Below are 26767 nucleotides of genomic sequence, written 5' to 3' on the forward strand. Positions count from 1 at the left end.
CAGGAAGTGTGTGTGTGCATATATGTGTAGATAGCTCACCTTTGCAGCTACACCCATCAAGGGGCCTCAAGAATATTTCTTTGGGAAAGTGCCCTACTGGCTGGAGTCCTGTTGTCCATTTCACCCCAAAAAATGTGATTTAACTGAGTGTGTTCCCCTGGTTGCCTGGCTTTCCTTGCTGGCTGGGGCACTGGGGAAAGAGGTGACAACGGACAAAAGCACTTTTCGTTTGGAGAAGATGAGCCTGGTGCCCGCAGCCGTCCCCACCCCCAGCCCACTCAGTGGCATGCGAAGCACTCGCCCGCCTCGCAATGAGCCGGGTAAGGAAGCAACAGCTGCTGGGGTCCTTTTGCTGCCTCAGGAGCTGCGACAGCACCCGGGAGCCAGGGATCTAAATTTAAATCTGCTTTGTGTGCTGTGCATGCGAACACAGCCTCCAGCCCCCAGAGTCCGGCTCCTCAGAGAGGGGGATCTGGAGGAGCTCTGGCTGGCTGGGGCTGGGGGCTCAGCCGTGGGGTGAGAGGAGGAGAAACAGCGTGGGGAGAACCACCATGGAGCCTGCGTCCCACCAGGATGATGCAAAGAAGAGGCAACAGAAGGAGAAGTCCAAGAAACCGGTGCCACCAGTAGCCCCTCGGCCAGCCAGGGCTCTGTTCTGCTTAACCCTACAGAACCCACTGCGGAAGGCATGCATCAGCATCGTGGAGTGGAAGTATCCTTCAGGTGGGGGTGCTGGGGATCAGGACCCTCGATCTGCAGGAGGAGAGCTCGCAGCATGCTGCTGCGGTGCCGTGCTTGGGCTTTGTGCTTGGCTGTTCCACTGAGCCAGTGGGGGAGCAGGAAAAGCAATTGGGGACACCTGGAGGATGTGTAAAGGGCAATGGTTGTGCCAGTTGGGGTCAGATGAGCTTGTGTGGGAAGATGGAACTGTGAAGCCATGGGGATCTTTTATGTGGTGGTGAAGGAACAACCGGGGTGGCAAGGGGCTGCTGGGTGTGAATGTGTTTTGTGCCTGTAGGAGCTGTGCTGAGAGAACCAGGAGAGCCTGCCGGGATGGGAGAGGTGTGGTGGGGGTGGGGCCAGGCAGAGCAGCAGAGCCAGCCTGGGAAGCAGCAGCTGAAGATGGAGCTGGAGACTTCAATGAGAGGGGCTTGGGGTTAGGCAGTGAAACCATGGTGGCATCTATTCAGCCTTTCTGACACCCTAGGCTGAGAGTAATGATACTGCCTGCTCTCCAGCTGCCTGGAAAAGATCCTGTGCCATGTCAGTGCCTCAGCTTTGTGGCTCTGACAGCAGATGCTGCAGAGCAGAGATGAGCCCCAGTAATGGGAATGTGTGCAGCGATACCAGACCCATACACTAGGTATCCCCGCAGAAGATGGTCACAGCTAATCCCTACTTGGCAGCTCTCCTGGCCTGACATCCCTAACTGTCCCACGAGGGCTCGTACATCCTGACCCTGAAATGAGGGCAGTCAGGTGCATGGGGTATAAATACAGCCGGGTGATGCCACTGAAATCCAGTGCCCAGAATTGTTTGTACTGCCCAGGTCAGAAACACCTTCCTCTCCCTCGACACTCCTTTCCTGATGCATTGATGTGAGAGAGGTCCTCTGTGATCTGCACGCTCTGGCCTGTGCTGACTCAGGACAAGGGATGTGTTTGGGTGTGCTGGAAGACATAGGGTCTGTTTCCAACTCTTCCCCTGCTCTCGGCTGCATGCACAAGTGTCCTCCACACCCATTGCCCATTTGAGAGAAACAGCTCAGGGAAGGATGTGCTGGTGGGGCATCCCAGAAGCAGAAAAGGAGAATTCTCCGATTTGGGCTCTGCTGTCCTTAATGGTCAGAGAGTCCCTTTGCAGCATGGGAACAAGAGATCAGAATCCACTTCCAGCACTGCACTGCCTGGCTAAAGTGGCAGGACCTGAGCTGTGATTCCTGCTCTGCTTACGCAGCTCTCACCAAAAAGTCACGCATCTCCCTCACTCTCCATCCCTGCACCCACACAAAGGCTGTGATGAATGGTGGCAGGGTGGGCTGCTCCTTTCACGCCCTTTGAGCAGGCACCCAGGTGTTGCTCACCCTACGGTGCTGAACCAGACAGTGGCAAGACCGCTGCAGCCCTGTGCTGTGTAATTATCTGGGAATTGAGATAATTAGTTGATTAACCATAGGGTAGGGAAATGCTAGTATGGCTTCAGGGCTGCTGTACTGGGATGCTGAATTTCAAGGGCTGAGCTTCAGGTGCTCTCAGGACGCTCTGCCCAGGGCGGGATGGGACTGCGGGGGATTTGCAGTTGGCAGTGTAGTTATGGGTAGGGATGGGGATGGCAGATCTCAAAACAGCTCAGAAGTGGGCACTGGCTGTGGTTGTAACTGTGGGTTGGAGAGGAGGAGGAGCCACGTGAAGGTGGAGCAGCACTTTCATTTCCTCCACCTGCACTTTGCTCCAGTGCTGCTGATGAGCGCAGGAAAGGCAAACGAATTGGAGAACTGGGAAGCACTCAGCAGTGAACTGGAACCAAAAACTTTTACATGTTTTGTGCCATGCTGTACCTAGAGCTGGCAGCCACAAGGTCACCAGGTGCACAGAGAAGACTCCTTTGCTTTTAGGCATGTGCGCAGCTGGAGCACAAGCCTGTGTGGCCTGGGTGTGACCGGCAAAGGACAGCGAAAGAGCATGGCTGGCTACTGTTCTTCCAGGGTGGCGTGGGGTGGTGGGTTTCAGCTGTGCTAAAAGAAGGAGAGGCTGTGGTCCATGGGGTGGGAGCCTTGTCATGGCCAAGGTCCTGTGGGAGCGTGAGCCCTTTTGGGACTGCTGGAATGTGACAGCTGAAGCTTGACCTTGAGGTTTCAATAGCACAGCAGAGCAGTGACAGCAGTAGGAGTGACCAAGTGGCTGTCCCTGGGCCTTGGAGGTAAACAACAGCCCACCCCCTTCGTTCAGAGGTGCCCCAGGGCCCAGATGACCCAATTCTCTGTTCCATGGAGGGAGAGAGACTCTGGCACTCAGCAGAACAGCCATGAGTGCGCTGCTGTGTGGGCTGGGGAACTCTGAGGTGTGAGCCATGTGTCTGCTGGCTCAGCTGCCAGCCTGGGGTGGCACAGCGCACCTGAGGTCTGCTGTTCTGCAGCATCTCCCTCCTGGCAGCTGAGCACCGCAACCGCAGCCAGGGCCACCATGCTCTGGAGTGCAGTGCTCTGTGATCTCTGTTATGGGAGAGGACCTTGAGCCTTCAGAGTGGCTCGCTGAAGGATGAGTAGGGGGAACTCCCAGGTTTCCAAGTCCTCAGCTGCAGCCTTTCACTCTGTGCTTTGTCCCCTTACGTCCTGTGCGGGTGCTGCCCCTCTCCAGGTCCTGTGTCTAACCCTGCTTCAATTCCCTCTCCTCTCCAGAGACCCAGGAATGGGCAGAGGGAGGCTGTTTCCCTGTGCTTCCTCCACACACACCCCAGCAAGGCAGGGACTGCTTTTCCATCTCTCTCTCTGCTCCTTAACGCTGTTTCAGACCTTTCGAGATCATCATCCTCCTGACCATCTTCGCCAACTGCGTTGCCCTGGCCATCTACCTGCCCATGCCGGAGGATGACACCAACGTGGCCAACTCCAGCCTGGTGAGATTCAGCCCTCCTGCCACCCTCCTCTCTGTAAAGCTGTGGTCGGCCTTCACTGCTCCATGGAGCTCATCCTCAGTGTGCCTGGGCGCCAGGCGATGGCATCTGTGGGGCTGCTGCCCTGCGTGGTGGCACCACGTGTCAGTGCAGCGAGAGGCCACGAATCAGAGAGACACCGCTGCAGAATGGGTCTGGAGAGTGGCTGGAAAGAGCTGCAGGTTGAGGGCAAAGGCAGCTGGGTGGTGTGAGAAGTACAGGGGAAGGAAGGGTATCTCTCTTCCTTTTTTTTTTTCTAATCTCAATGCTTCCAAAAGGAAACTTCCTGTTCCAGAAAGGCTGAAATGCTTTGTTTTAGCATATTTGGGACTGAATTGCCTGGCCATTCATTTCTAAGCTGAATTTTAATTCTGGGACATTTTTTTAAAGAGGGAAAAATAAACCACCCAAACCTCTGTTAAGGAGAGATCACTTCTTCCCAGTCCATTATTCTGTTGTTTCCAGTCCCTCCATCTTGCCTGGAATAAGATGTTTTGGTGTGATCCAAATCAATAGCTTTCATTATTTTTAGTTCACTGTCCCTTTCCCCCTCTTAGATGCCGACTGTAGTTCAATCCGTATTGATTTCTATTGTGAGTCTGAGTTTGGGCACTGAACCAAAGCATCCAAATATGTTGTTTATACCAAAATGTTCTCTTTGCTAATTTCAGGACTCCCCAGTGCTGGGGTGGATGTTGTGTGCAGGCAGTGCTGGCGACTTGTGGCTTAAAAGCACCTCTCTGTATTCTCTCTGTCCCTTACAGAAAAATCTTAAAGCGGTCCAAAAATTTGAGATCTGGAATAGCAAGAAAGGATTTTATTTGAGCGGGTTTCTTCCCTGGCCATGGGAATGTGACAGGGTTTGAAAGGTGCAGAGAGGTCTGTACCAAGAGATGGGGACGGCAGTGACAGGGGAGAAGCAAGAGGTAGGGGTGGCAGCAGTGGATGGGATTTGGCTGAGACCAGGATGCAGGTGGGTGCAGAGCCGTGGGACGCGTGGCAGGGCCCTCACCGAGCTAACTGCATGAAGGGATTTCATCTGCTTGTATTTATTACAAATCATTTTTTTTAATACTCTGCCCAATTTTATTTTTCTCAGCCCGTTGCCATATCAACAGCCCCGGGTATCAGCAGCCTGGCAGCCCCGCTCTGCACGTTTCTTTGTCTTCACATTCTGGTGCCTTCGAATGAGCAATCCCTGCTGTGAGCAGAGCCAGATGCCCATTGCCGCGGGTGATGCTGTGCTGTGCGCAGGGCTGCAGACAGAGCAGCAAAGCCTCGTTGGAGGCATTCCTTCCAGCAGCAGCGAGATGCTGCAATGGCTGGGGGCTGCAGGGAAAGAGGCGGCTTGTTGTGGAGGGTCCTGTGTGGCCTCAGGGTCTGGGAGCTGATGTTGCTCTGCAGGCTGGAATTGTGTCGTGTTCCATTGCATCGGTGTGGTGCGCAGTGTTATTCCTGCTGCTGGGTCTCATTCAGAGCCTGCAGGTCAGGTTACTCCATGTCACCTAACATTGTTGAAGCATGTCTGTGCAGCCCAGCAGGCTATGAAGATCTGCAGCTTTTTATAGTACGTTTTAAAGGCTGGGCTTGTGCACCCAGCCCCAGGGCAATGCCAGAACAGGTATCAACCCTGCCAGAACAAAACGTCCCCTGGCTGCTTTCTGCTGCTATCCAGTGGCAGCAATAAGTTTGTCCTGGCTCAAGACACGGCTTTGTGGCCTCGTGAGTCTCCTGCTCAGCATGTCCTGCAGCTACACCCATAATGCGGGGAATCCAGGAGGTTTGCTGTGATCTGCCTGAGTGAGAGGCTGTCCCACCTCAGCTCAGTGACACACTGACAGTCAGGACATTAGCATCTGTCTACAGATTACAGCTAGACAAGGAAGGGGAAACCAGACCCACAGCCGTAGGACAGGTTATGGGGGGGATCTCTCCAGCCAGCACTGATGGAACCCTGCATAGCACCTAATGACCATGCTGTGAGCTTTCCTACTTCCTACAGAGGTGATACCAGCAGGGCAGGTCAGGATGATCCAGCTCTGTGTATGTGATTGGGTCTGCAAAGCACATCACAGAACTGGAGCTGTACAGATGCTTGCAGCCTCCAAGGATGGAGTAACTCAGGTAGCAGGGGCTGCCTGCTGTCTCTCTCTTGGCCCAGGAGTTCACTTTTGGATGGCTGGGTGCTGATTCTGGGACCAGCCTGGGCCTTGACAGCTGCTGATCTGAAACGTGTGTGGTAACTGTGTCTGTGTGTCTGGGATTGCAAGGATGGGCTGTGGGGGATCCGTCACTGATAAACGGGGAATGCAAGCATTGAATCTGCTTAGCTGAACGCTTGCAGTGCAGCCCTGATAAGACCCGTAAGTGCAGTGCTGAGATCTCTGTTCTCTCCACTGCTTCCCTCAGACCTAGCAAGGTCTGGTGCTGTAGGATGGCAGTCATGCAGGGACACTTGGCATGCCCACTGCTTGTGGATGTGGCAACTGAGCAGGCACCGCATCTGAGCCTTGGCTGTGGTTGCTGGTAAATGGGCAGTGCTTTCTATTTGTCAAGGCAATGGCCCTGGGGGGGATGCAGAGCCATGGTGTGCTGCTTCCCTCTGCCCTCTGGGTGCCATTCCTGGTGCAGAGGCATGCTGCTCCGTGCCCTCCATGGGGTGCACAGTGAGGAGAGGGGCTGTGGAAAACCAGAAATATAAATATCCCAGTTCATTCGACTGCTTCAGAGGCATTTTAATCCTGGCCTGGAAAGAGCCATCAGCATGGCTGGCTGCAATGGCGGTGACAGGCAGAGCCAGGTGGGCACCCAGCTCTTAGCCGTGCTCCCGTGGAGGCCAAGCTATTCTGGGCCCGGTGGCTGTGCGGGGTGCCAAGATTCAGCTGGCAGCGGGCACAGCTCTGCATGGTGAATCTCCAGGGCCAGTTTCCTTCCAGCAGCTCAATCTGCCATACTGGGGTCTGGTGTTAGGCGGAGGGCCTTGAGACCTGGGAGGCACCAGGGAGCCACGGCACAGCCAGCTCGTGTCATGGCGGCTGTGGGATGGCTGCAGGACGGCCCACGGGGCCTCAGCGGGAGAGGCTGTGGGAGGAGAGCTGTGGGGCAGTGGTGACAGCGATGCTGCAGCCGTGTGGTGTGAGGCTGAGGCTGGTGGCACTGCTCTAACAGGGTGCGTTCTGCTGCTTGCAATCCCCAGGAGAAGTTCGAATATGCCTTCCTGATCTTCTTTGCCATCGAGGCCATGCTCAAGATAATAGCTTACGGGTTTCTGTTCCATACGGACGCCTATCTCCGAAATGGCTGGAATGTGCTCGACTTCTCCATCGTGTCCCTGGGGTAATGAAGGGGGGAAGCTGCTGGCGCTCTGGTTGCATGGTCCATAGCCTGTCAACCACACTCCTTTTTTTTCTGCTGACTGCAGTGGGTTTTAGGACAAGATCATGGAATCACTAAGATTGGAAAAGACCTCTGAGATGCCCGAGCTCAACCCCAATCCATCCCCACCATGCCCACTGACCATGTCTCCCAGAGCCACATCTCCACATTTCCTGAACATCCCCAGGGACGGTGACTCCACCACCTCCCTGAGCAGCCTGTGCCAATGCTGACCACTCTTTTGGAGAAAAAATTGTTCCTAATATCCAACCTGACCCTCCACTGGTGCAGTGCGAGGCCATCACCTCTCATTCTATCACTGTTACCTGGGAGCAGAGACCAATCCATGTTGCTCCAAACTCCTTTCAGATAGACGTAGAGAGCAATAACATTTGTCCTGATCTCAGCTCATTGCCTTCTCCCAAGGGCCCCATTTTCTTGCCCTGGAACCCTCTGTATCTCCCGTTTCTTCTTCCCTGTCCTCCCAGTTCCTGTCAGATCTCCTTGCCCTGGGTAGCAGGAGGGCACAGTGTTTTCCAGTGTTTGGCACAGGGAATGGGCCCACTAGGGATAGGACGGGAGGGTGCCTGGGTGCTTGGCAGAGCTGCTTGCACCAGCTGCTCCAGCAGAGATTCCTGGTCTCCATCCTCATGCGCTTCTCTTCCTCCTCGTCCTTCCTTCCTTCTCCCCTTTCCCCTCCCTGCACTGTGCCCTGGCTCTTTCAGGCTTGTCACCATGACCCTGGAGCAGATCAATGCAAAGGAGGGAGGGTCTCTGGGAGGGAAAGGTGGCTTTGATGTGAAGGCCCTGCGAGCATTTCGTGTGCTGAGACCTCTGCGCCTGGTGTCTGGAGTGCCAAGTGAGTGCTGGGCCCTTGTTAACAGGAGGGGCTGTGGGGTTTTGGCCATAGGACAGGTTCCGTTTGCTGCTGGTCCACACCCAGCCACAATATGGATGTAGAAGAGCTGCAGAGTGTCACATCTCCCTGCTGCTTGAATTTGTCAGTGCTGGGATCTGCAGGTCAGCATGCACATAACTCCCACCGTGGCTTGGTGTCAGCACCTTTGGGTGGTTGGTGCATTCAGGGTCTCACTTTAGTTTCTCTTGGCAGAGCTCTCATTTTCCTGTAGCTTATGTAGATACAGCCGTGAAGAGAACAACAAAACAGATGGATGGGCATGAAATAGTCTCCAGCACTGCCTGGAGAATGGCTCTGCTGGGGTGTTCCAGCTGCCTGCATTGCGGGTGGAAAGCAGCAAGAAATTGCTGCAGAGATTTCAGTTCATGTTGGGACTTTCCTTGGTGTGGGGCATTCCAGAGGGGCTTGTCAGGAACACAGGGTGCACCCAAAGCTGTTTGAGATGTGGCTGAGACCCTCTCCTTTCTCCCTGGTGCAGGTCTGCAGGTTGTCCTGAACTCCATTATCAAAGCCATGGTGCCTCTGCTGCACATCGCGCTGCTCGTCCTCTTCATGATCATCATCTATGCCATTGTGGGGCAAGAGCTCTTCAAGGGCAAGATGCACAAGACCTGCTACTACCTCGGGACAGGTGGGGCTGTGGCAGGGAGTGAGAAGTCAGAGATACTTCTGTGTGCTTTTGGGACCACAGAGCCTCTGTGGTAGCAGAAAGCCTGGGAGTGTGGTGTGGCAGGCTGGAAAGGCACGTGGTACAGGACATGGATGGGGTGAGGAAGTGGTGAAAGCCTCTGCAGGAGATCGGGGGGTGCTGGGAACTGCTCATCTTGCCCAACCTGCCACTTATGTTACGGCTTTTCCCCGCAGATGTGATTGCCACAGTAGGGTCAGAGAAGCCAGCCCCCTGCACAATCTCTGGCCATGGGCGTCACTGCTCCATCAATGGCACCGAGTGCCGAGGTGGCTGGCCGGGACCCAACAACGGCATCACTCACTTCGATAACTTTGGCTTTGCCATGCTGACTGTCTACCAGTGCATCACCATGGAGGGCTGGACCGAAGTGCTCTACTGGGTGAGCTTCAGTGGCCTGGGCTGGGTGCCCAGCTCGGTGCTGGTGAATGCTAGTTCTGCCTGGCAGGACGCAGGACGCAGGAGGTTAGATCAGCCCCCCACCGAAAGATGCCCTTTCCCAGCAATCTTCATACTGTGGTGCACATCCCATCATGCGCCACGCATGTCCACGTGTCACTATCCAGGAAGCCTTTGCTCTCCATACAGACAGACAGCAGAGAGCTCTATCTCCCACCTTTGGGAAAGGGTATAGACCACTCAGTGTTTCTCCAACGAAAAAATGTGTTGTTCAGTCTTTGGGAGACTGTCTTGCTGAGGCTTAGGTATGAAGCTGATGTGTAAATCTGCTCCCAGATGCTTAGGTCTGGCTTTTCCTCCACAAAGGTAAGGAGCTAGGCTCTCGGGTGAATTTACGTCCCACCCAAACGCTCCCTTCAGAGGAACAAAGCTTCTGCAGCCTGCTGGGGGCTCCCAGGAAAGACAGCTGGAAGAGCATTTTGAGGATACATCGTCTGCCTCTCTCCTTGCCAGGTTAATGATGCCATTGGGAATGAATGGCCCTGGATCTACTTTGTCAGCCTTATTTTGCTTGGTTCCTTCTTTGTTCTCAACCTGGTGCTGGGGGTGCTCAGTGGGTAAGTGCCCCAGTCCCTTCTCTTTGCCAGATTGGTGAGCAGTGTGGACATTGCCCGTGTGGGAAGAAAGCCTTTATATTTTCTGTTCCTTGTCCTCTTTCAGTCAGCCTTTTTCCTTGCATGCTTAGGAACACTGAACCTCCAGTTACCTTGTGTACCAGCTTCTGTGACCATCTGAGATTTTAGCTCAATGCAGAAATCCTTTTCCTGCAGTACAAGCACCCATCAGCAGATGCAGCCTTTAGCCCTGGCTGGCCTGTCTAGCCGCAGCCTCCTGCAGCAAGGAGCTGCACTGGTGGTGGGGAGGAAGCCAACAAGGAGTTGGTGATATCCCATGATCTTGGATCATGGAGTGAGGCCAAGATGGAGAACAGTCAGTAGAGCGGTCTCTTGATGCTAGGGGAGTTCAGGCTGTATCCTTGTCCAAGGACCCGTCTGCCACAGGACTGTGGTACACGGCCTCTGCACAGCTCCTCTCTGCTGCTTGCCTTGTCCCAGGGAGTTCACCAAAGAGCGTGAGAAGGCCAAGTCACGAGGCACATTTCAGAAGCTGCGGGAGAAGCAGCAGCTGGAGGAGGATCTGAAGGGCTACATGGACTGGATCACCCATGCAGAGGTGATGGACAGTCACCGGACCAGAGGAGAAGGTACCAGCAATCTGTGGGTTGGGTTCCTGGGTGAGCATTGGAAAAGTTGCAGACTTGTTTTGTCTAAAAACCCAGGAAACAAAATGCTTTTGCAGAAGCTCTACCTCAGCTGCTGTCCTTAGCAGACTGCAGGGTTACCAGCTCTCCCACTGGCAGATGCACGAGTTTCCCAAGAGGGCCTGGGGAAAGACCAAACACATCTTCCACACCTGCAGCCAGTGCTCTCCTTCTGTTCTGCATTTACTCACATCCCAGCTGGGCCCAGTTTGCTCTGTGCTGCTGATGCTGCTGCTCTTGCTGCAGGGCGGTGTTCCTGGGGCCTGCTGGGTGTGCTGCATCTGACAGTTGCAGCCTCCTGCTCAGCCTGTCTCTGCTGTCTCACTGGACAGCGGTTCTCCGCATCTCTTCTGAAGGGGGCTCTCTTCCAGGCGTGCTTCTGGGAGAGATGCCCTCCTGCATGTTCTACCCAAGGGCTCCAAGGACAGCCTGGGCTGTCGTTCCCTCTGTAGGTATGATGCCGCTGGATGAAGGAGGGTCGGAGACAGAGAGCTTGTATGAAATCGAGGGCATGAACAAATGGATTCTCTACTTGTGAGTATGCACAGGCTGAACCATCTCCTGGGTTTGGCTGGCAGCCCTGGCTGGGCCAGGCTTTTTGTTCTGTGGGGAGAGCCGGGGGCTGTGTGTTCAGGAGGAGCAGAGTCCCAGGAAAAGGAAGCAGAGGTGGCTTTGCTTTGTTCTGCTGGCACTGATGGCCCTGCTGACCCTGTGGCCTTCTCTCCAGCCGGCAGTGGAGGCGTTGGAACCGAATGTTTCGTAGGAAGTGCAGGGATGTGGTGAAATCCAAGTTCTTCTACTGGCTGGTTATCCTGCTGGTGGCACTGAACACCCTCTCCATTGCCTCTGAGCACCATTTCCAGCCCGAATGGCTGACGATTGTACAAGGTAAGGCCCAGGGAGAGGGAGGGTCCTGGACTCCTCACTGCCATGTAGACATGGTGGGTTCTTACTGTGCCTGCACAGCCACTGGCAAAGCACAGCGACTGTCAGACACGTGCAGACATACCCACGCACACAGGTGTGTGTGCACCATCCACACGTGCACGACTGCACATTGCACACACGTGCTGTGTGCACATACATGCATAGAACATATTCTTTGACACGATGAACAGGCGGAGTGCATACATTTACAAGTGTACATGCATAGTGCACATAAGCACACACTGCATACGCTCACACAGTACAGACACACAGCACAGGCTGCATGTTATCACACCGCACGGCTCACAGACATGGCGTGTAGCACACATACACAGCTCAGCCGTGCGTACACTCACTGCATGCAGACACACTCTGTGGACTCGAACATGACTGCATGTGTCACCCTTCTCCTTCTCCTTTCCTGGGTCCTCCTTGGAAAGTTGCTATTGCTGTGATGGTGGCAGGGCAGGATGTGGCAGTGCTGTCCTCCATCTCTTCCTGCTGTGCCATGCTGAGATGAACAGGTCCATGCTCTGATGGCCTGAATGTCCCCCCCCAGACAATGCCAACCGGGTGCTGCTTGCACTCTTTGTGGCCGAAATGCTGCTGAAGATGTACGCGCTGGGCCTGCGCCAGTACTTCATGTCCCTCTTCAACCGCTTCGACTGCTTTGTTGTGTGTGCGGGGGTCCTGGAGATCATCCTGGTGGAGCTCAGCACTTTGTCACCCCTGGGCATCTCTGTGCTGCGCTGCATCCGGCTGCTCCGCATCTTCAAGATCACCAGGTTGGTGTGGGAGCTGGGAAGCAGAGCTGGTGTCCGCAGGTGCCAGTGGCTCCTGGGGTGGTGAACGAGGCCATGCTGGCGTTCTCTTTGTCCCCAAGATGTGGTGAGAGAGTGAGGAGGAAGACAGAGCAGGGCTTAGTGGAAGTCTTGTGGCGTCCCTTGGAGCTCTGGGTGCTCAGCTTAGATAAATGGGGGTGCTGGGGCCCAGGACCAGTGGCTTCAGTCTGTCTTGCCTGTCACACCACTCTTGGAGCTCCATTTCCACCTCCTGGGGCCTGGCTGGAGGAGTCCCAGCACTCAGAGCCCATTCACTGGGCTCTTGCACACTTCTCTCTCCAGGTACTGGACGTCACTGAGTAACCTGGTGGCCTCTCTGCTCAACTCGGTGCGCTCCATTGCCTCTCTGCTCCTCCTTCTCTTCCTGTTTATCATTGTCTTTGCCCTGCTGGGCATGCAGCTCTTTGGGGGCATGTATGACTTTGAGGACATGGAAGTCCGACGCAGCACATTCGACAACTTCCCCCAGGCCCTCATCAGTGTCTTCCAGGTATGGCGCTGCAGCAAGCAGGGCAAGGGAGATGTAAGATGGGGTGCCTGGATTTTCCCTGGGCTGTGCGGCTCCTCGGAACTGGGAGAGGTATGGGTTCATGGGAGGCTGGAACAGAAAGATAGGAATGGGGTCATGAAGAGTGTAGGGTCAGGGGTGGAACAGGATGCGAGACCTGGCAGTGACACTGGAGCAGGACTGAGCTTGGGGTTCTGTCCTGCTTCTCCTCACACTGTGTCTGCTCTTCTTTCAGATCCTGACTGGAGAGGACTGGAATTCAATAATGTACAATGGGATAATGGCTTATGGGGGCCCATCCTTCCCCGGCATGCTGGTCTGCATCTACTTCATCATCCTCTTTGTCTGTGGGAACTGTATCCTCTGATGTCAAAGCTGTGTCCAGGCTCCGTCCCACCCCCATAGACTGCTCCAGCTGCACAGGACTGTGCAGATTGCTCTGTGTGTGTGTGTGTGTGTAAGGAGTGATCTGAAGGACGGGGCCATCAGCCCAGAGCTCAGCACTTGAATACACAGGGTCAGGGATCACCAGCCAGGGCTGTAACAAAAGCTCATCTCCAGGAAGGTTTCTCAGAGCAAAGCAGAGGCCACGGACAGCCCTGGCCATATCCTCCAAACACAGCCAAGTTCATGTCCTTAGTGCTAGCCCTCCAGATATCCTCCTCAATGTCTTCCTGGCCATTGCAGTTGATAACCTGGCTGAGGCTGAGAGCCTGACCTCAGCTCAGAAGGCCAAAGCTGAGGAACGCAAGCGCCGGAAGATGTCCAGGTGAGTGCTGCAGCACAGGACAGTGGGAACTCCCCAGCCAGGTGCTCTGGACAACAGGACTGAATGGTATTACCTGTGCCCCTGCCCTGAGTTCTGTCCTTGTTTTCCTCTGCCCTCCACTCAGAGGTTACCCAGAAAAGTCTGAAGATGAAAAACAGATGTTGGCAAAGAAGCTTGAGCAGAAGGCGAAGGGAGAAGGGATTCCCACAACAGCCAAGGTCAGTGCTGGTGGGTTGGGCCCTGGGGAGGTCTTGGTGGAGAAGCAGGTGCCTCCTGCCATCAGCAAGGGCTGACAAAGGCTTGGAGCTCACCTGAATATGGCACACTTACCTGCATGTCTGCCTCTCGGTCTCTCTTTCAGTTAAAAGTGGATGAATTTGAATCCAATGTCAATGAAATCAAAGATCCCTACCCCTCCGCAGACTTCCCAGGTCAGTCCAGAAATAGTGGGGATGTTGCAGAGAGACGCTGCTGCAGCCTGGCTGTGTAGTGAAGGTTATGACATCGGGGCACTGAGGTTACATTGCTTCTCTTGCAAAACTTCCTATTGACCACCCTGCAGGTGATGATGAGGAGGATGAGCCTGAAATCCCCCTGAGTCCTCGGCCGCGTCCTCTGGCAGAGCTCCAGCTGAAAGAGAAGGCTGTGCCTATGCCTGAAGCCAGCTCCTTCTTCATCTTCAGCCCAACAAATAAGTAAGCACTGAGCCTTCTCCCTGCTACTGGCACAGATATCCCTTTGTGCCTGGGGCCTTTCTGTTCTCAAGACTTAGCCAGAATTCTCTTGCTGGCTACCATGGCTCCCACCTAATGTCCCTCTTGCAGTGTCTTACGCTGTCTTTGTCCCCTGCAGGTTTCGGATGCTGTGCCACAGAATCGTCAACGCCACTTGGTTCACCAACTTCATCCTGCTCTTCATCTTGCTCAGCAGCATTTCCCTGGCAGCTGAGGATCCCATCCGAGCCGAGTCGTTCCGCAACCAGGTGCCTGTGTGGCTCTGCAGGGCTGCGCTCCTCCATGCGCAGAGCGGAGGGCAAAAAACAGTGGCAGGCCTTTTGAAATTGCTGCGTTTCTCATATCACCCAAATCTCATCTAATTCTGGTGCTTGTGCCCCCAGATTCTTGGATACTTTGACATCGGTTTCACTTCTGTCTTCACTGTTGAAATTGTCTTGAAGGTAACTCTGCTTCTGTGGTCCCAGCACATGGGTCTAGATGTGCTCTGGCCATGGGTGCAAGCGCCAGTCCCCACGAGGGGAAGCTGTTAGCTGAGCCTGGAGTTCTCAGAGCTCGTGATGCCTTGGCAATGTGTGATCTGCCCCAGGGGCCTTGTGCAGTCAGGTCAGGCAGCTGTGTCAGCTGTGCTGTGGTGCTGGGACAGATGGGCTACAGCGACAGCGTTTTTGTCAAGAAAAAAAAAAAACAGAAAGAGTAAGCAATGACAATCTGTGAGTTAAACAGTAATTCAAGCAGCTGCTGCATATTGCTCTCACTGTAAGACATGTACTCTTCTCCAATTTGCTGAATGACTGGAAGAATTTTGCTTCCAGCCAGTGCTATGCAGAGGATTCCAGCTGCAGCCAGCTGTCTGCCTGGCTTCAGAGCCAGGGTGTGAGCAGCACAGAGCCCGCAGAGCTGCAAGAAGCTCCCTGCACCCTGTCTGCCTGGGGCTGCAGAGGGACACTGCCCCGAGCCCTGCATTGCTGCTCTGCTAACTGCTTCTGCTCTCCAGATGACAGCATACGGTGCTTTCCTGCACAAAGGCTCCTTCTGCAGGAACTCATTCAACATCCTCGACTTGCTGGTGGTTGCTGTGTCCCTTGTCTCCATGGGATTCGAGTAAGCACCTCCATGCTTTGTGGAGCAGGCACTGATTGCTTGGGCTGGTGGGGCAGCTGGGGTGGTGCAGCTGGTTCTATTGGGTAGAAAAGGAGCTGCTAACCCTGGGCGGCGTGTTAGCACCCAAAAATTGTAGCTTTGTGGCCATCAGGCGTGGGTGGGAGGCTGGAAGCAAACTCCTTGAGTAACAAAGGAAAAGTTCTGGGTGGGAATTCAGTCTGGAGTTGCTTTGTCCCAGTGGTGGTGTCCCTAACCCTGATGTGGAATGATGGCTGTAGTGACATCTCTGCCATCCCTCAGTGCTGGAGCCTTGGTGGGGCTGTGCTGGGGTGCCAGCATGGAGGGAAATGCTCTGTCTCAGTCCTGCCTTCCTCCTCAGGTCCAGCACCATCTCAGTGGTGAAGATCCTCCGGGTGCTGAGGGTGCTGAGGCCTCTGCGAGCCATTAACAGAGCAAAGGGTCTGAAGGTAAGAGGTGCCTGGGGTCCTCAACCCATGGGAGGTTATGTGTCAGGCTTTGCGCCCTGTAGGGTTCACAGGGCTGGGAACACAGTTCCCACACCCCATCTATGGAAGGAGCTTGCTCCATCCACTGCCCCTTGGCAGATTCCTGCTTTACACATCTGTCCCTGCTGTCAGTGGGCCAGGAGCAGGAGGTGAGACTTTGCCGCAAGCACACTCACGTGTCCTCTGTCCTCAAACTCTGCAGCACGTGGTCCAGTGCGTGTTCGTGGCCATCAAAACCATTGGTAACATTGTGGTCGTCACGACGTTGCTGCAGTTCATGTTTGCCTGCATCGGGGTGCAGCTCTTCAAGGTGAGAGATGTCTCAGATGGGCAGGAGATGGGCAGCTTTGTTCTAAAAACTGAGCCTGAATTCCTAACTGATGTGGGGGTAGCTTCCAGGACTCCCTGCAGACTGAGCTGATCTATCAGCATGTGTTAACTTCCAGTTCATTTACTTTGGTTGCCTCTTTATTTTCCAAGTAGTTTGCTGCCAGGCAGAATGAGCTGGTAATGCCTCAGCTTGGGGCTCTGGAAGAAACGTTGCCACTGCATCACTAGGCAGCGTTTGTCTGTCTTGACCTAGGATTGACCAAAGGGTCTGCCATGCCCCAGGGCGCCCTGTGAGCGCCAGGCTGGGTTGTGCTGGCAGCACATAAGCATGCTGGGCTGAGGCAGAGGCCAGAGCTAGCATGGTGGCTGGGAAGGGACGGATGGGTCTGTGCAAAAGTCAAAGCTCACAGCAAAATCACAGCTTTTTCTGATCTCTGTCAAATGCAGGGCAAGTTTTACAGCTGCACAGATCCCTCCAAGCTAACAGAGAAGGAGTGCAGGTAAGAGCTCCCCGCAGCGCAGCCCAGCGGGGCAGCAGCAGAGAGTATGGGGACATTTTTGTGCCTGCATGGGGATCTTGCAGATAAAAATAAGGGGCTGGAGGTCCTGTGCTGCTGCCCCTCATCCTGGGGCAAAAATAGCACAAGGTCACGTCCCCTCCCAGGGGTAAGCAGTGGGTGGGCAGGGGCTGTGCTGGGTGAGTACCGCATCTCTTCTGCTGCAGGGGGCATTTCATCAACTACGTGGATGGGGACCCAACACAGATCGAGCTGAAGGAGCGGGTCTGGTTCCACAATGCCTTTCACTTCAACAATGTCTTCTCAGCCATGATGTCGCTTTTCACTGTCTCCACCTTCGAGGGCTGGCCAGAGTGAGTCTGGTGTGTGCAGGGCCAAAGGGCCGGGTCTGTGCTGTGAGCTGGGGAGCCTTTACCAGGGAAAGAAGAGCTGCCCGGGCTGAGGAGCAGGGCTAACCTGGTAGGGGCTGTGGAGCCAATGGGATAATCTCCTGTTCCACCTCTGTTGGATTTAGGATGTCCCCAGTGTTCTCCGTGTCCTTCAAGAAGACAGATGGGCTTCCTCCCTTAACCGGGGTCTCTATTGCCTTGTTTTCCCTCCTGTAGGCTGCTGTACAGGGCCATTGACACTAATGATGAGAACAAAGGCCCTATATACAACTACCGGGTGGAGATCGCAATGTTCTTCATCATCTACATCATCCTCATTGCCTTCTTCATGATGAACATCTTTGTGGGCTTTGTCATTGTCACCTTCCAGGAGCAGGGGGAGAGCGAGTACAAGAACTGCGAGCTGGACAAGAACCAGGTACTGGAGCTGCTGGGATGGGGTGAGCTGGACCAGCCCCGGCTCTGATTGACTGCATCAGCTCTGGGTGCTGGCACTGCTGCCCTGGATGAACTGACCCTTCCCCAGGTTCAGTTCATGCTGGCTCTGTGCCTGTGCCCTGGCACTGCCCCGTGCAGCTCCATGTGGTCACACTGCCCTGCTCTCCCCAGCGCCAGTGTGTGCAGTACGCTCTGAAGGCTCGCCCGCTGCGGCGGTACATCCCCAAGAACCCCTACCAATACCAGATCTGGTACGTGGTCACCTCTTCCTACTTTGAGTACCTCATGTTCTTCCTGATCATGCTGAACACCATCTGCCTGGGCATGCAGGTAAGGGATGGAGTGCAGGGCTCGGCAGGTGGAGGGGTGCGCATGGCTCCCCGAAACCCTTCCTGGGGTCTTTCTTACATGGCCACGCTGCTGGCAAGGGACAAAGTGGGGCAGACTGAATGAGGGGAGCTGCAGGAAGTGGATTTTCATTTTTGCTGACCCCTCCTGAGCCATGGGTCTGGAAGAGGATGGACCTCATGCAGCCCACGCCTCTGGGCTTACAGGGGAGGCTGGGACTGCTGTGGACTAATGGGATTCTCCTGCCTTCTCAGCATTACAACCAGTCTGCAGAAATGAACCACGTCTCAGACATCCTCAATGTGGCCTTTACTGTCCTCTTCACCCTGGAGATGATGCTCAAGCTCATGGCCTTTAAAGCCAAGGTGAGAGCAAGGCACAGTCTTTCACAGAGCATTGCATTTTGCAGTGAGGTGGTCTTCCTCATCCTGGGTGACGCTATTTGGGCTGCTCACTTTCCTGGTGTTCCTTGCTGCCGTGGACCGCTGGGCTCTGCCAGCCCTGTGCTTGGGGCAGCACCACAGCCTGGCAGCTAAGGTGTGGGGTCTGCTGAGCCCCTCTTGTTAGACTCTCATTTCTATGGGTTCCAGCACAGGTTTGCTCTTTCCTGGCAGGGCTACTTTGGGGACCCCTGGAATGTCTTCGACTTCCTCATAGTGATTGGCAGCATCATCGATGTCATCCTCAGCGAGATTGATGTAAGTGTCACGCTGGTCGAGCAGAGGGTGTCCCAAGGAGCATCAGTGCCTGCAGCACCTGCCCCAGGGTGAGCTGGTGATGCCGCAGCTCTGTGGGGCACAGCCATCCTCTCTTCTCCCTCTGCCATGCTCTGAGGAGGGATAAGCCAGAATCAGCCTGTGGCATGGCTATTTCATGGACACAGGGGTCTGTACCCAGCCTACCAACATGTCACTCTGTGCCCTCCCTTCCCAAGAGCCTGTAGACACTGGGATCCCATGGCAAGCAGCATACCTGGTCCCAGCTGGGCCATGAGCAGCACAGTGCGCGGCAACCCCAGCCCCACTTGCCCTGCTTGTCTTCCACATGTGCCCCTCTGGACAGGGAATCTCCCATGTGTCCATCCTCAGATCCTCAGTGCACGTGGGAAGAGAAGGTGCTCCCCTCAGTTCCCTGTGCTCACAGCACACTGCTGGCCCGCACTGTGGGCGGATCAGACACGTCAAATTTCAGTGCATTTGCTTTGTGTGTGTCCTTGTATGCAGCAATCAATACGCTGTCTGCGTATACGTGCACATGTGTGCACTATGCACTACTGCAGAACTCTACACCACACACACTGAGTGAAGGGGTGAGGCAGGCAGTGGCTAATTGCTGAATGCTTTACTGGGAGCACTTTCAGAGCAGCGTTGGTGAGCCAGCGTGCCACTGCCTGTCACAGCACCAGGACTTCCACGCCCCATGTGGAAGGAGGGGGGTCATGCACTGCCTTTGACACATCCCACAGTAACTGGGAGCAGCTGTAGGATCAGGTGCCGCAACCACAGTGTGCTGAGTGACCTCCGGCTGCTCTCAGTGCTGGGCAGAGAGTGCTTAGGGGCTCTTTGTTGGCAAACCACCTTCCTCCCTCGAGGATGCTCCAGGGCTCACGGAGCCTCAGATGTTCCACCCTGCATGGCCATTCTTGGAGCCTCTGGGCTTCTCAGCCTCACTGTGCTCCCGGTGAGTGCCCAGGAGCTGTGTGCAATCACTGCACCCACCACTGCTCGCCTTGCTGCTGCAGGGTTGTTGGTGGCTGGTGCTTTGTTGAAAGTGTGACCCTCACAAAAGAAGTCTGTGCACACCTCTCAGTGCTGAGCCACTCCTGAGTGCCCCAAGGCTCTGGTTTGCAAAGTCTGTCCTTTCTTCCTCTCTTTCCATTCTGCTTCTTTTCCACTCCTTCATGTCTCTGTCTGTCTGGGATGAGAATGTGCTATCAGGAGACCTTGACTCCTCCCAGAGCCCAAGTTCTCACTGTTGTTCCACCACCAGGTTCCCGCAGACCCCATGGGATATTCATAGAATCAAAGGAAGGCTTGGGATGGAAGGGACTTCAAAGATCATCCAGTTGCAACCGCCCTGCTGTGGGCAGTGTTGCCAGCCGCTAAATCAGGCACTAGATCAGGTTGTCCAGAGCCCCACCACCCGGCCTGGCCTTCATCACCTCTGGGGATGGGGAACCCTCTGCTCTCGGGAAGGGGGAAGTGGAGATGGGAGACCCTCTGGCAGTGCCGCCCCGTGCAGAACGTGGGGCTGGCAGTATCTGTGCACGTTGGAGTTGGCTCCCCAGCAAACCAGTGCTGTGTGCTGGGTTTTCAAAGAGGCAGAGCAGGAGCAGCACAGCCTGCAGGGCAGGGAGCTGTGGGTTAGCTTCAACCTGTCAGCTGGCCTCCAGATCCCACCTGCCGCATCATGTGCCTGGTCTGGAGGTAACTGCTGGCAGGCAGCTAAATCCCCCTGTCCTGAGCTTTTGCACAGATTTCCTGGCCTGTGTGTCTCTGTTCCAGGCGCATGGGTGAGGTGCAATGGGGCATGGAGGTGATAAGTCCCTTGTGGTCACTATGTTCCTATGGCCATCTGTCTGCTGCCTCAGCCCCACAAAAGATGCAGTGCCTTGTCTGATGAGCCCCAGTGTTGGCTTCCTGCCCATCCTTCCCCTGTGCTCCTCACTCATTCTCCTCCTCCTGTCCCCAGTTTCTGTCTTACTCTTTCTTCTGTGTCTGCACCACCACCTTCTGCAATCATTCCTCTCTCATTTCTGCCTCCCTTCTGACTCTCTTGTTCTCTTGACAGACTGTTCTTGCATCCAGTGGTGGATTGTACTGCCTTGGCGGAGGCTGTGATAACATTGTAAATATCAGCTGCATGTGCTTGCAGTGGCTCCCTTCCCCCTTTGCTGCCCTTACCCTTGCCAGCCTTCCTGTGGCCAGCACGTGCACGTGTCCTGCATGTCATGAAGACACACCAAGCCCTGCTGCTTTCCCCTGGTGTGCAGATCTCCCCTCTGGAAGCCCAAGTGCCAAGCTTCAAAAACGGGTAGAGCTTGCCTGTCGGGGGCCCATGTGCAGCACTGGAGGCTGGTGCATCCCTGTGCCCCCAGTTGCCCCCAGGGAATCTTCTTGGGGGTGCCAGGGTGCTGGGCACTGGAAGAGGCTGTCCAGAGAAGCTGCGAGTGCCCCATCTCTGGAGGACTGGGGACCCCTACCCCCCCCCCAGATCTGTTCCTCTCTTGTCTGCTGTCCTCTTCTGCCTGCAGGACCCGGATGACAACTCCCGTGTCTCCATCACTTTCTTCCGGCTGTTCCGGGTGATGCGGCTGGTGAAGCTGCTGAGCCGGGGAGAAGGTGTCAGGACCCTGCTGTGGACCTTCATCAAATCCTTCCAGGTCTGTGAGGAACAGCACTCCCCTCCATAGACAAGCATCCACCCTGGGCTGGCAAAGAACTCCTCCCCTCAGGCTGCAGGGAGCTGGGCATCCATGCATGAGAACTGGAGAGTGAGGCTGGTGGGAGGGTGTCTGGGGGCTGAGGGGGGCAGAAAGCTGTCTTTTCTTCATGTGCGGGCCAAAGTGCTGACCCCTGAGCAGCTCCAGAGCCAGTCTATTGTCCCCGGGTCACTTTGGTCCTACGCTGATGTCTCTCACACGCTGTGGTCCTTTTGTCACAGGCTCTGCCCTATGTTGCCCTGCTGATCGTGATGCTGTTCTTCATCTATGCTGTGATTGGGATGCAGGTGAGAGAGGCACAGGGAATTCCTCTTGAACAGAGATAGACCTCAGCCTGGTAGCATCTGGGAGATGGGATGGAGAGGGACTGGCTTCTCTGCCAGCCACTCCCAGGGACTGCATATGTTGGGACCATTTTCCCCTGGTCTACAAGGATGCCCCCAACCCCAAAAGCCTCAGCACCCAAAGAACAAGCAGAAAGGGAACTTAAAGACAGAGGCTTTGGAAGGCAGAGAGTGCCTGAGGAAGGATGCTGGAGACCTGAAGGTGTGATTTACAGATGTTTGGGAAGATTGCCATGGTGGATGGAACCCAGATCAACCGAAACAACAACTTCCAAACCTTCCCACAAGCTGTGCTGCTGCTCTTCAGGTCAGTGCTGGCAGCTGCAGAGGGGAGCTGGGCTGCAGGTCAGTGTGGAAGCCCTCTGGTTTGGAGTGAGGGACACTAGCGTTTCTGCAGCTGATTTAATTTGCTTTCCTCAAGAAAAATGTCTTGTAGGAATGGAAGCATTTTAGGAGTGGCTCTTGCTTTGCCTGGTGTGGCTGAGCTGCAGACCAGGAGCCCTGTGGGGTTTCTGTTCTGAATGTTTCCTTCCAAGGCTAGATTTTAATCAGTGAATTTTTCAGAAAAGGGGAAACAAAAAAGCAGACCAGGGCTTCCCTTGACTCCAAACACTTCCCAGCGGAGCATGCAGTAACAGCTCCCAGCAGCAACCCTTCTCCCCAGGTGTGCCACGGGGGAGGCCTGGCAGGAGATCCTGCTGGACTGCAGCTACGGGAAGCGGTGCGACCCTGAGTCCGACTACGCGGAGGGCGAGGAGTACACCTGTGGCACGGGCTTTGCCTACTTCTATTTCATCAGCTTCTACATGCTCTGTGCCTTCCTGGTATGGCAGCTGCTGCAGTCTGAAGTCCCTTTCACACACCGCTCCTGTTTCGGGGCAGCTCCTGGCTGCTGAGCATCTCCTGGTGCTGACCACTGCGCCTTCCTCCCAGAGGCACAAATCCCCCAGCCCATCTCCCTGGCCGTGTTGCACCTGGTGCCGCGCTCCATTGAGGCCCCAAATCCCCTGAGTCCCATCACACAGCTCCGTGTGCTGCCATCCAGACAAGCGCTGATGTCCATGTTGTGTCATATGGGTGGAGGGGGAGAGCTGCCCCAAATTGCTGCAGCCTTTCACATAATGCTCTCGGATGGGAGGTTCAGCTCCGTGTGGTGTCATCAGAAACATCTGTGAGCCCCTTCTGGCCCAGGACAGCAACCTTCAGCCCTCTCCTTTGCCCTCAGATCATTAATCTCTTTGTGGCCGTCATCATGGACAACTTTGACTACCTCACACGTGACTGGTCCATCCTGGGCCCCCACCACCTGGACGAGTTCAAACGGATCTGGGCTGAGTACGACCCCGAAGCCAAGTGAGTGACCATGTGGCATGGCAGGTGGAGAGCAGTGCCAGGACCTGGGGCTGCCCTTTGCTGCAGCCCAGGGCAGAGTGAGCTGTAGTGCTGCCTGGCATTACATTCCACAGTAGAAGTGTGTGTGGACTTGCCAGCTTGACCCAGACTGACGTAAGCCATCAGGAGGTTTGGGGACACCAGACCCCCAGTCCTAGCCTCATCCAGTCCAGATGCTGCTGCTGACTCTTTCCATGCACTGCTCACCTTTATCTACCATCTGTTGCCTTGGGGAGCAGTCATTTCCCCCAAAAGGAGCACAGAGAAGGGATTTACCCACCACAGGAGTACGGGGCAGGCCATGAAGATGATTCCACACAGCCCTTGCTCAAAACCCTGTCCCTGTTTGCATGCCACAGCCCTGCTGACACAACTTGTCTCCTCCCCAGGGGCAGGATCAAGCACTTGGATGTGGTGACCCTGCTGAGGCGTATCCAACCTCCCCTGGGCTTTGGGAAGTTCTGCCCTCACCGTGTAGCTTGTAAGGTAGGAGTCAAGGAGATGGGAGGGTGTGGGCAGAGAGCACCTTCCCAGGCTGCATCCTCCCCTGGGAGGATGAGGAGAAGAGTTCAGCTGGCTTTCCACTGTCTTCATTCATGCTCATACTCCAACTTCTGGTATTTACTGGAGAGGATCTGTCAGGGAAATGAGCAATACTGCAAGCTGGGTGGAATTGATGCATTTCAGGGTTCTGGGATTCAGGACATGTCTGAGCTCATCTCCATCCCCAGGGAATGGCACTGAGGTGCTGCTCCCCCACAACCCTCATTGCAGAGAGTTTTCCAAGCTGTGCTGGGGTTCTCCCCATCTGTGCATCCTCATCTCCACCGGGGAAGTTGAAGCCTCCAGTCTTGGGCGCACCGCTCCTGGCGTATCTCTGCACAGAGCCAGGGGCTGTGAGAGGCTCACAGGGAGGGCAGCTTGTACATCTGTGGGGAGCTTACAGCCTGCTCTGCCACCCAGCTCACAGCTGCTGGTTGTTTTGCAGCGCCTGGTGTGCATGAACATGCCCCTGAACAGCGATGGCACTGTCACCTTCAATGCAACACTCTTTGCGCTGGTGAGGACAGCCCTCAAGATCAAGACAGAAGGTATGAAGGCTGATGTCTGCTTCCCCAGCATGGGGAACCGTCTCCTTGTGCTGCAGAGTGCACGTTGTGCACCCTTTCCTGCCCTGTCTGAGGACCTCAGGGCGTCTTGCTGGTGGGGCAAGACGCTCTGTTCCAACCCTCAGCTTTATATCAGTGTAGGTCCAGAGACCATGGGCACATGCACGGGGATGAGGCCAAGCCTGGAGGTTGTTTGTGTTGCAACCATGATGAGCAAACCAATGCCACCCCAGCTGTGTAACTTCACTGTGCAGCTCAGGAGCACTTCAGACCCAGTTCCAATTCTTGCCTCAGCGCTCAGCTGCTAGACTTCTTCCCACATGCTGAGTGTAGTCTGATCCCCTGCACCTGCCATAGCACTGGTTGTTCCAGTTCTGCATCTCCCCAGGTGTGCATAGACCTCTGGAGTGCAAAAGGATGGCTCCTCTTTGAATTTAGCTGTGCTGGGGAGGAGTTGCTTTCTTCCTTGCCAGCAGCATGGTTTGCAAAGCTCTGCTTTGGTAAGAAACCACACCAACTTGTTTCCATGCCTGTGGGTTAGGCAGCAGCATATGAGAAGCCAGCACAGCAGGAGGTGGAGCTGGGCTGTGGGGCCAGCTGAGGCCAGCATCTCCCAGTAGCAGGGCACGGAGCCTTCCCTTCAGCTGGGGTGGGGAACACAGCATCCAGCACGATGCAGGGAGCATTGGGAGGATCACAGGAGATCTGAGAGCATGGATGAGCACAGACTTTTTGTTAAAATCAAAGCCTAATTCCTACAGTCTGCTGGATAGGGAGACTGACGAGGAGCTGTCACACCCTGCAGGAGTCTGGCCAGGTTTCCACACACTTTGTCTTTGTTCATGTCCATGTTCCCCTGAGAATGAACATCTTTGTCCTCCCTTTTCCCACAGGTAATTTTGAACAGGCCAATGAGGAGCTCAGAACCATTATCAAAAAAATCTGGAAGCGAACCAGTATGAAGCTTTTGGACCAGGTCATCCCACCTATTGGAGGTACGTCACCCACTGGTATTTCCCCAAGGGCCGACCTCCCCCTGCCCGGGGGGCTCAGCTCTGCAGCAATTCAAGGCAGCATGGTGGGCAAAGTCATCAGGTTGGTTTCCTCCCCTCCAGATGATGAGGTGACAGTGGGCAAATTCTATGCTACTTTCCTCATCCAAGAGCATTTCAGGAAGTTCATGAAGCGCCAGGAGGAATACTATGGGTACCGTCCCAAGAAGAACCCTGTAGAGATCCAGGTTGGTAGTGTGGTTGGTGGAGGTGATGCTATGTGAGGACAGGAGGCATGATGGGGCATCCTGCAGACGGGGGAAGGGGGCTCTCCCAACTCTAGAAAGCCCTTGGTGACTGGGAGAGACAGGGCTGAAATGGACATGGGGACGTCTGTCCCTTAGGTTCTGGCAATGAGGTGGCCCCAAGTGAATCAGTGCTGAGTTGGTCAGCAAGCACAGAACCAACCAGCCTCAGGGTCCCTGGGAGGGGCAGCTGGCAGGGCAGCATGGTTCACTGTGGCCTGGAGACCAAACTCCAACACATTTCCTTGTCTAAAACCCAAAGTGAGAGGGGTTGTAGTGCCAGCCCACATCCGGCCATGCTTTCCTGTCCATCAGGCTGGGCTGAGGAGCATTGAAGAAGAAGCCGCTCCTGAAATTCATCGAGCCATCTCTGGGGACCTGACTGCTGAGGAAGAGCTGGAGAGGGCAATGGTGGAAGCTGCCATGGAGGAGGGGATCTACAGGGTGAGCACAGCCAGGTGGGAGCAGTCCTACCCACTGCCATGCACTGGGGCTCAGCATGGGTACAGCAGATAGAGAACAGTCCTCAGAGATGAGCCTGAACATAAGCAAGAAGTACATAACAGTGCTCTTCCCTGAGGATCAGGACATCCTGGGCAGTCTGGGCTCTGGTCTCGCAGTGAAGGATTTCTGCTGCGTCCAAAAGCGCTGGCAGCCCAGAGGGTTTGTCACACCCCGGTGCTGCTGCGTTATTTATTACATCCCCTCTCAGTTTCCCCACCTGGGCAATGCAGCCTAGAACACCACAAGCACGAGGCTGCCATTCCATGGGCACCCAAACACATTTCCTCCACGGGAACGGCCCCAGAGCTCTGCGTCTCCTGATGCCCTCCTGTTGCTTGCAGAGGACGGGCGGTTTGTTTGGCCAGGTGGACAGCTTCCTGGAGCCAAGCAGCCCCCTGCAGCCCCACATGGCCAGCCAGAGGCCCCTGCAGTTTACAGAGGTGGGCAGCGAAGACCTCGACTCCCCCGTCTTCCTCGATGACTTCCCCCAGGAAGGCAACACCAACGTCAACAACGCCAACTGGCTGCAGGGGTAAGGGCTGGTGAGCGCCCTGCGGGCTGGGGGGGAGTCGGGCTGGGTGCCAGTGCAGAAATGACCCTGCAGACGCAGAAGCTTTGTGGAGAAATTTGGCCATTGGATGGGAGGCGTCGCCAGAGATGTCCCCAGGGTGGGATATGCAGGGGGAGCGCGCTCTGGATGTGGGCTGTCTTACCTAATTGCAACGTGCTGAGGCAGCAGCAGTTGTGGTCCTCGGAGAGGGCCATGAGAACCAGGAATATGTCAGTGTTTCTTCTCCCTGAGCATCAGGTCACCCTGCGTGGCCTGTTTCCTGCCTCAGTTTCCTCCTCCATAAGAGGACCCTAATTATTAATGTATAGGGTAAACATGTGGCTCTGTGCACTGTGCACCCTG

At 55.2% G+C, this 26767-nt stretch overlaps 1 protein-coding gene across 1 annotated transcript in view; it reads left to right on the forward strand.

Moving 5' to 3' along the window:
* Positions 1–341: 341 nt before the first annotated feature.
* The window catches only part of CACNA1S (calcium voltage-gated channel subunit alpha1 S), a 28537-nt gene continuing 2111 nt past the window's right edge, over positions 342–26767 (forward strand). The window contains exons 1-40 of the mRNA XM_042892698.1: positions 342–712; positions 3510–3615; positions 6848–6987; positions 7752–7885; positions 8424–8576; positions 8810–9015; positions 9546–9649; positions 10148–10296; positions 10806–10887; positions 11081–11241; positions 11840–12065; positions 12405–12612; positions 12866–12986; positions 13285–13399; positions 13524–13617; positions 13761–13830; positions 13962–14094; positions 14252–14381; positions 14517–14576; positions 15131–15237; positions 15617–15704; positions 15946–16053; positions 16521–16573; positions 16798–16944; positions 17197–17398; positions 17590–17748; positions 18021–18131; positions 18381–18464; positions 20557–20613; positions 21020–21148; positions 21430–21495; positions 21768–21859; positions 22217–22376; positions 22778–22905; positions 23334–23430; positions 23933–24035; positions 24947–25048; positions 25169–25293; positions 25666–25794; positions 26196–26386. Coding sequence (XP_042748632.1) covers positions 552–712; positions 3510–3615; positions 6848–6987; positions 7752–7885; positions 8424–8576; positions 8810–9015; positions 9546–9649; positions 10148–10296; positions 10806–10887; positions 11081–11241; positions 11840–12065; positions 12405–12612; positions 12866–12986; positions 13285–13399; positions 13524–13617; positions 13761–13830; positions 13962–14094; positions 14252–14381; positions 14517–14576; positions 15131–15237; positions 15617–15704; positions 15946–16053; positions 16521–16573; positions 16798–16944; positions 17197–17398; positions 17590–17748; positions 18021–18131; positions 18381–18464; positions 20557–20613; positions 21020–21148; positions 21430–21495; positions 21768–21859; positions 22217–22376; positions 22778–22905; positions 23334–23430; positions 23933–24035; positions 24947–25048; positions 25169–25293; positions 25666–25794; positions 26196–26386 — 4991 coding nt within the window. The 5' untranslated portion in view covers positions 342–551. The remainder of the gene's footprint in view (positions 713–3509; positions 3616–6847; positions 6988–7751; positions 7886–8423; positions 8577–8809; positions 9016–9545; positions 9650–10147; positions 10297–10805; positions 10888–11080; positions 11242–11839; positions 12066–12404; positions 12613–12865; positions 12987–13284; positions 13400–13523; positions 13618–13760; positions 13831–13961; positions 14095–14251; positions 14382–14516; positions 14577–15130; positions 15238–15616; positions 15705–15945; positions 16054–16520; positions 16574–16797; positions 16945–17196; positions 17399–17589; positions 17749–18020; positions 18132–18380; positions 18465–20556; positions 20614–21019; positions 21149–21429; positions 21496–21767; positions 21860–22216; positions 22377–22777; positions 22906–23333; positions 23431–23932; positions 24036–24946; positions 25049–25168; positions 25294–25665; positions 25795–26195; positions 26387–26767) is intronic.

The sequence above is a fragment of the Lagopus leucura genome, unplaced genomic scaffold (assembly GCF_019238085.1).
Source record: "Lagopus leucura isolate 7727_CA_CO unplaced genomic scaffold, USGS_WTPT01 140-1_obj-0_obj, whole genome shotgun sequence".
In the NCBI taxonomy this organism is placed as follows: Eukaryota; Metazoa; Chordata; class Aves; order Galliformes; family Phasianidae; genus Lagopus; species Lagopus leucura.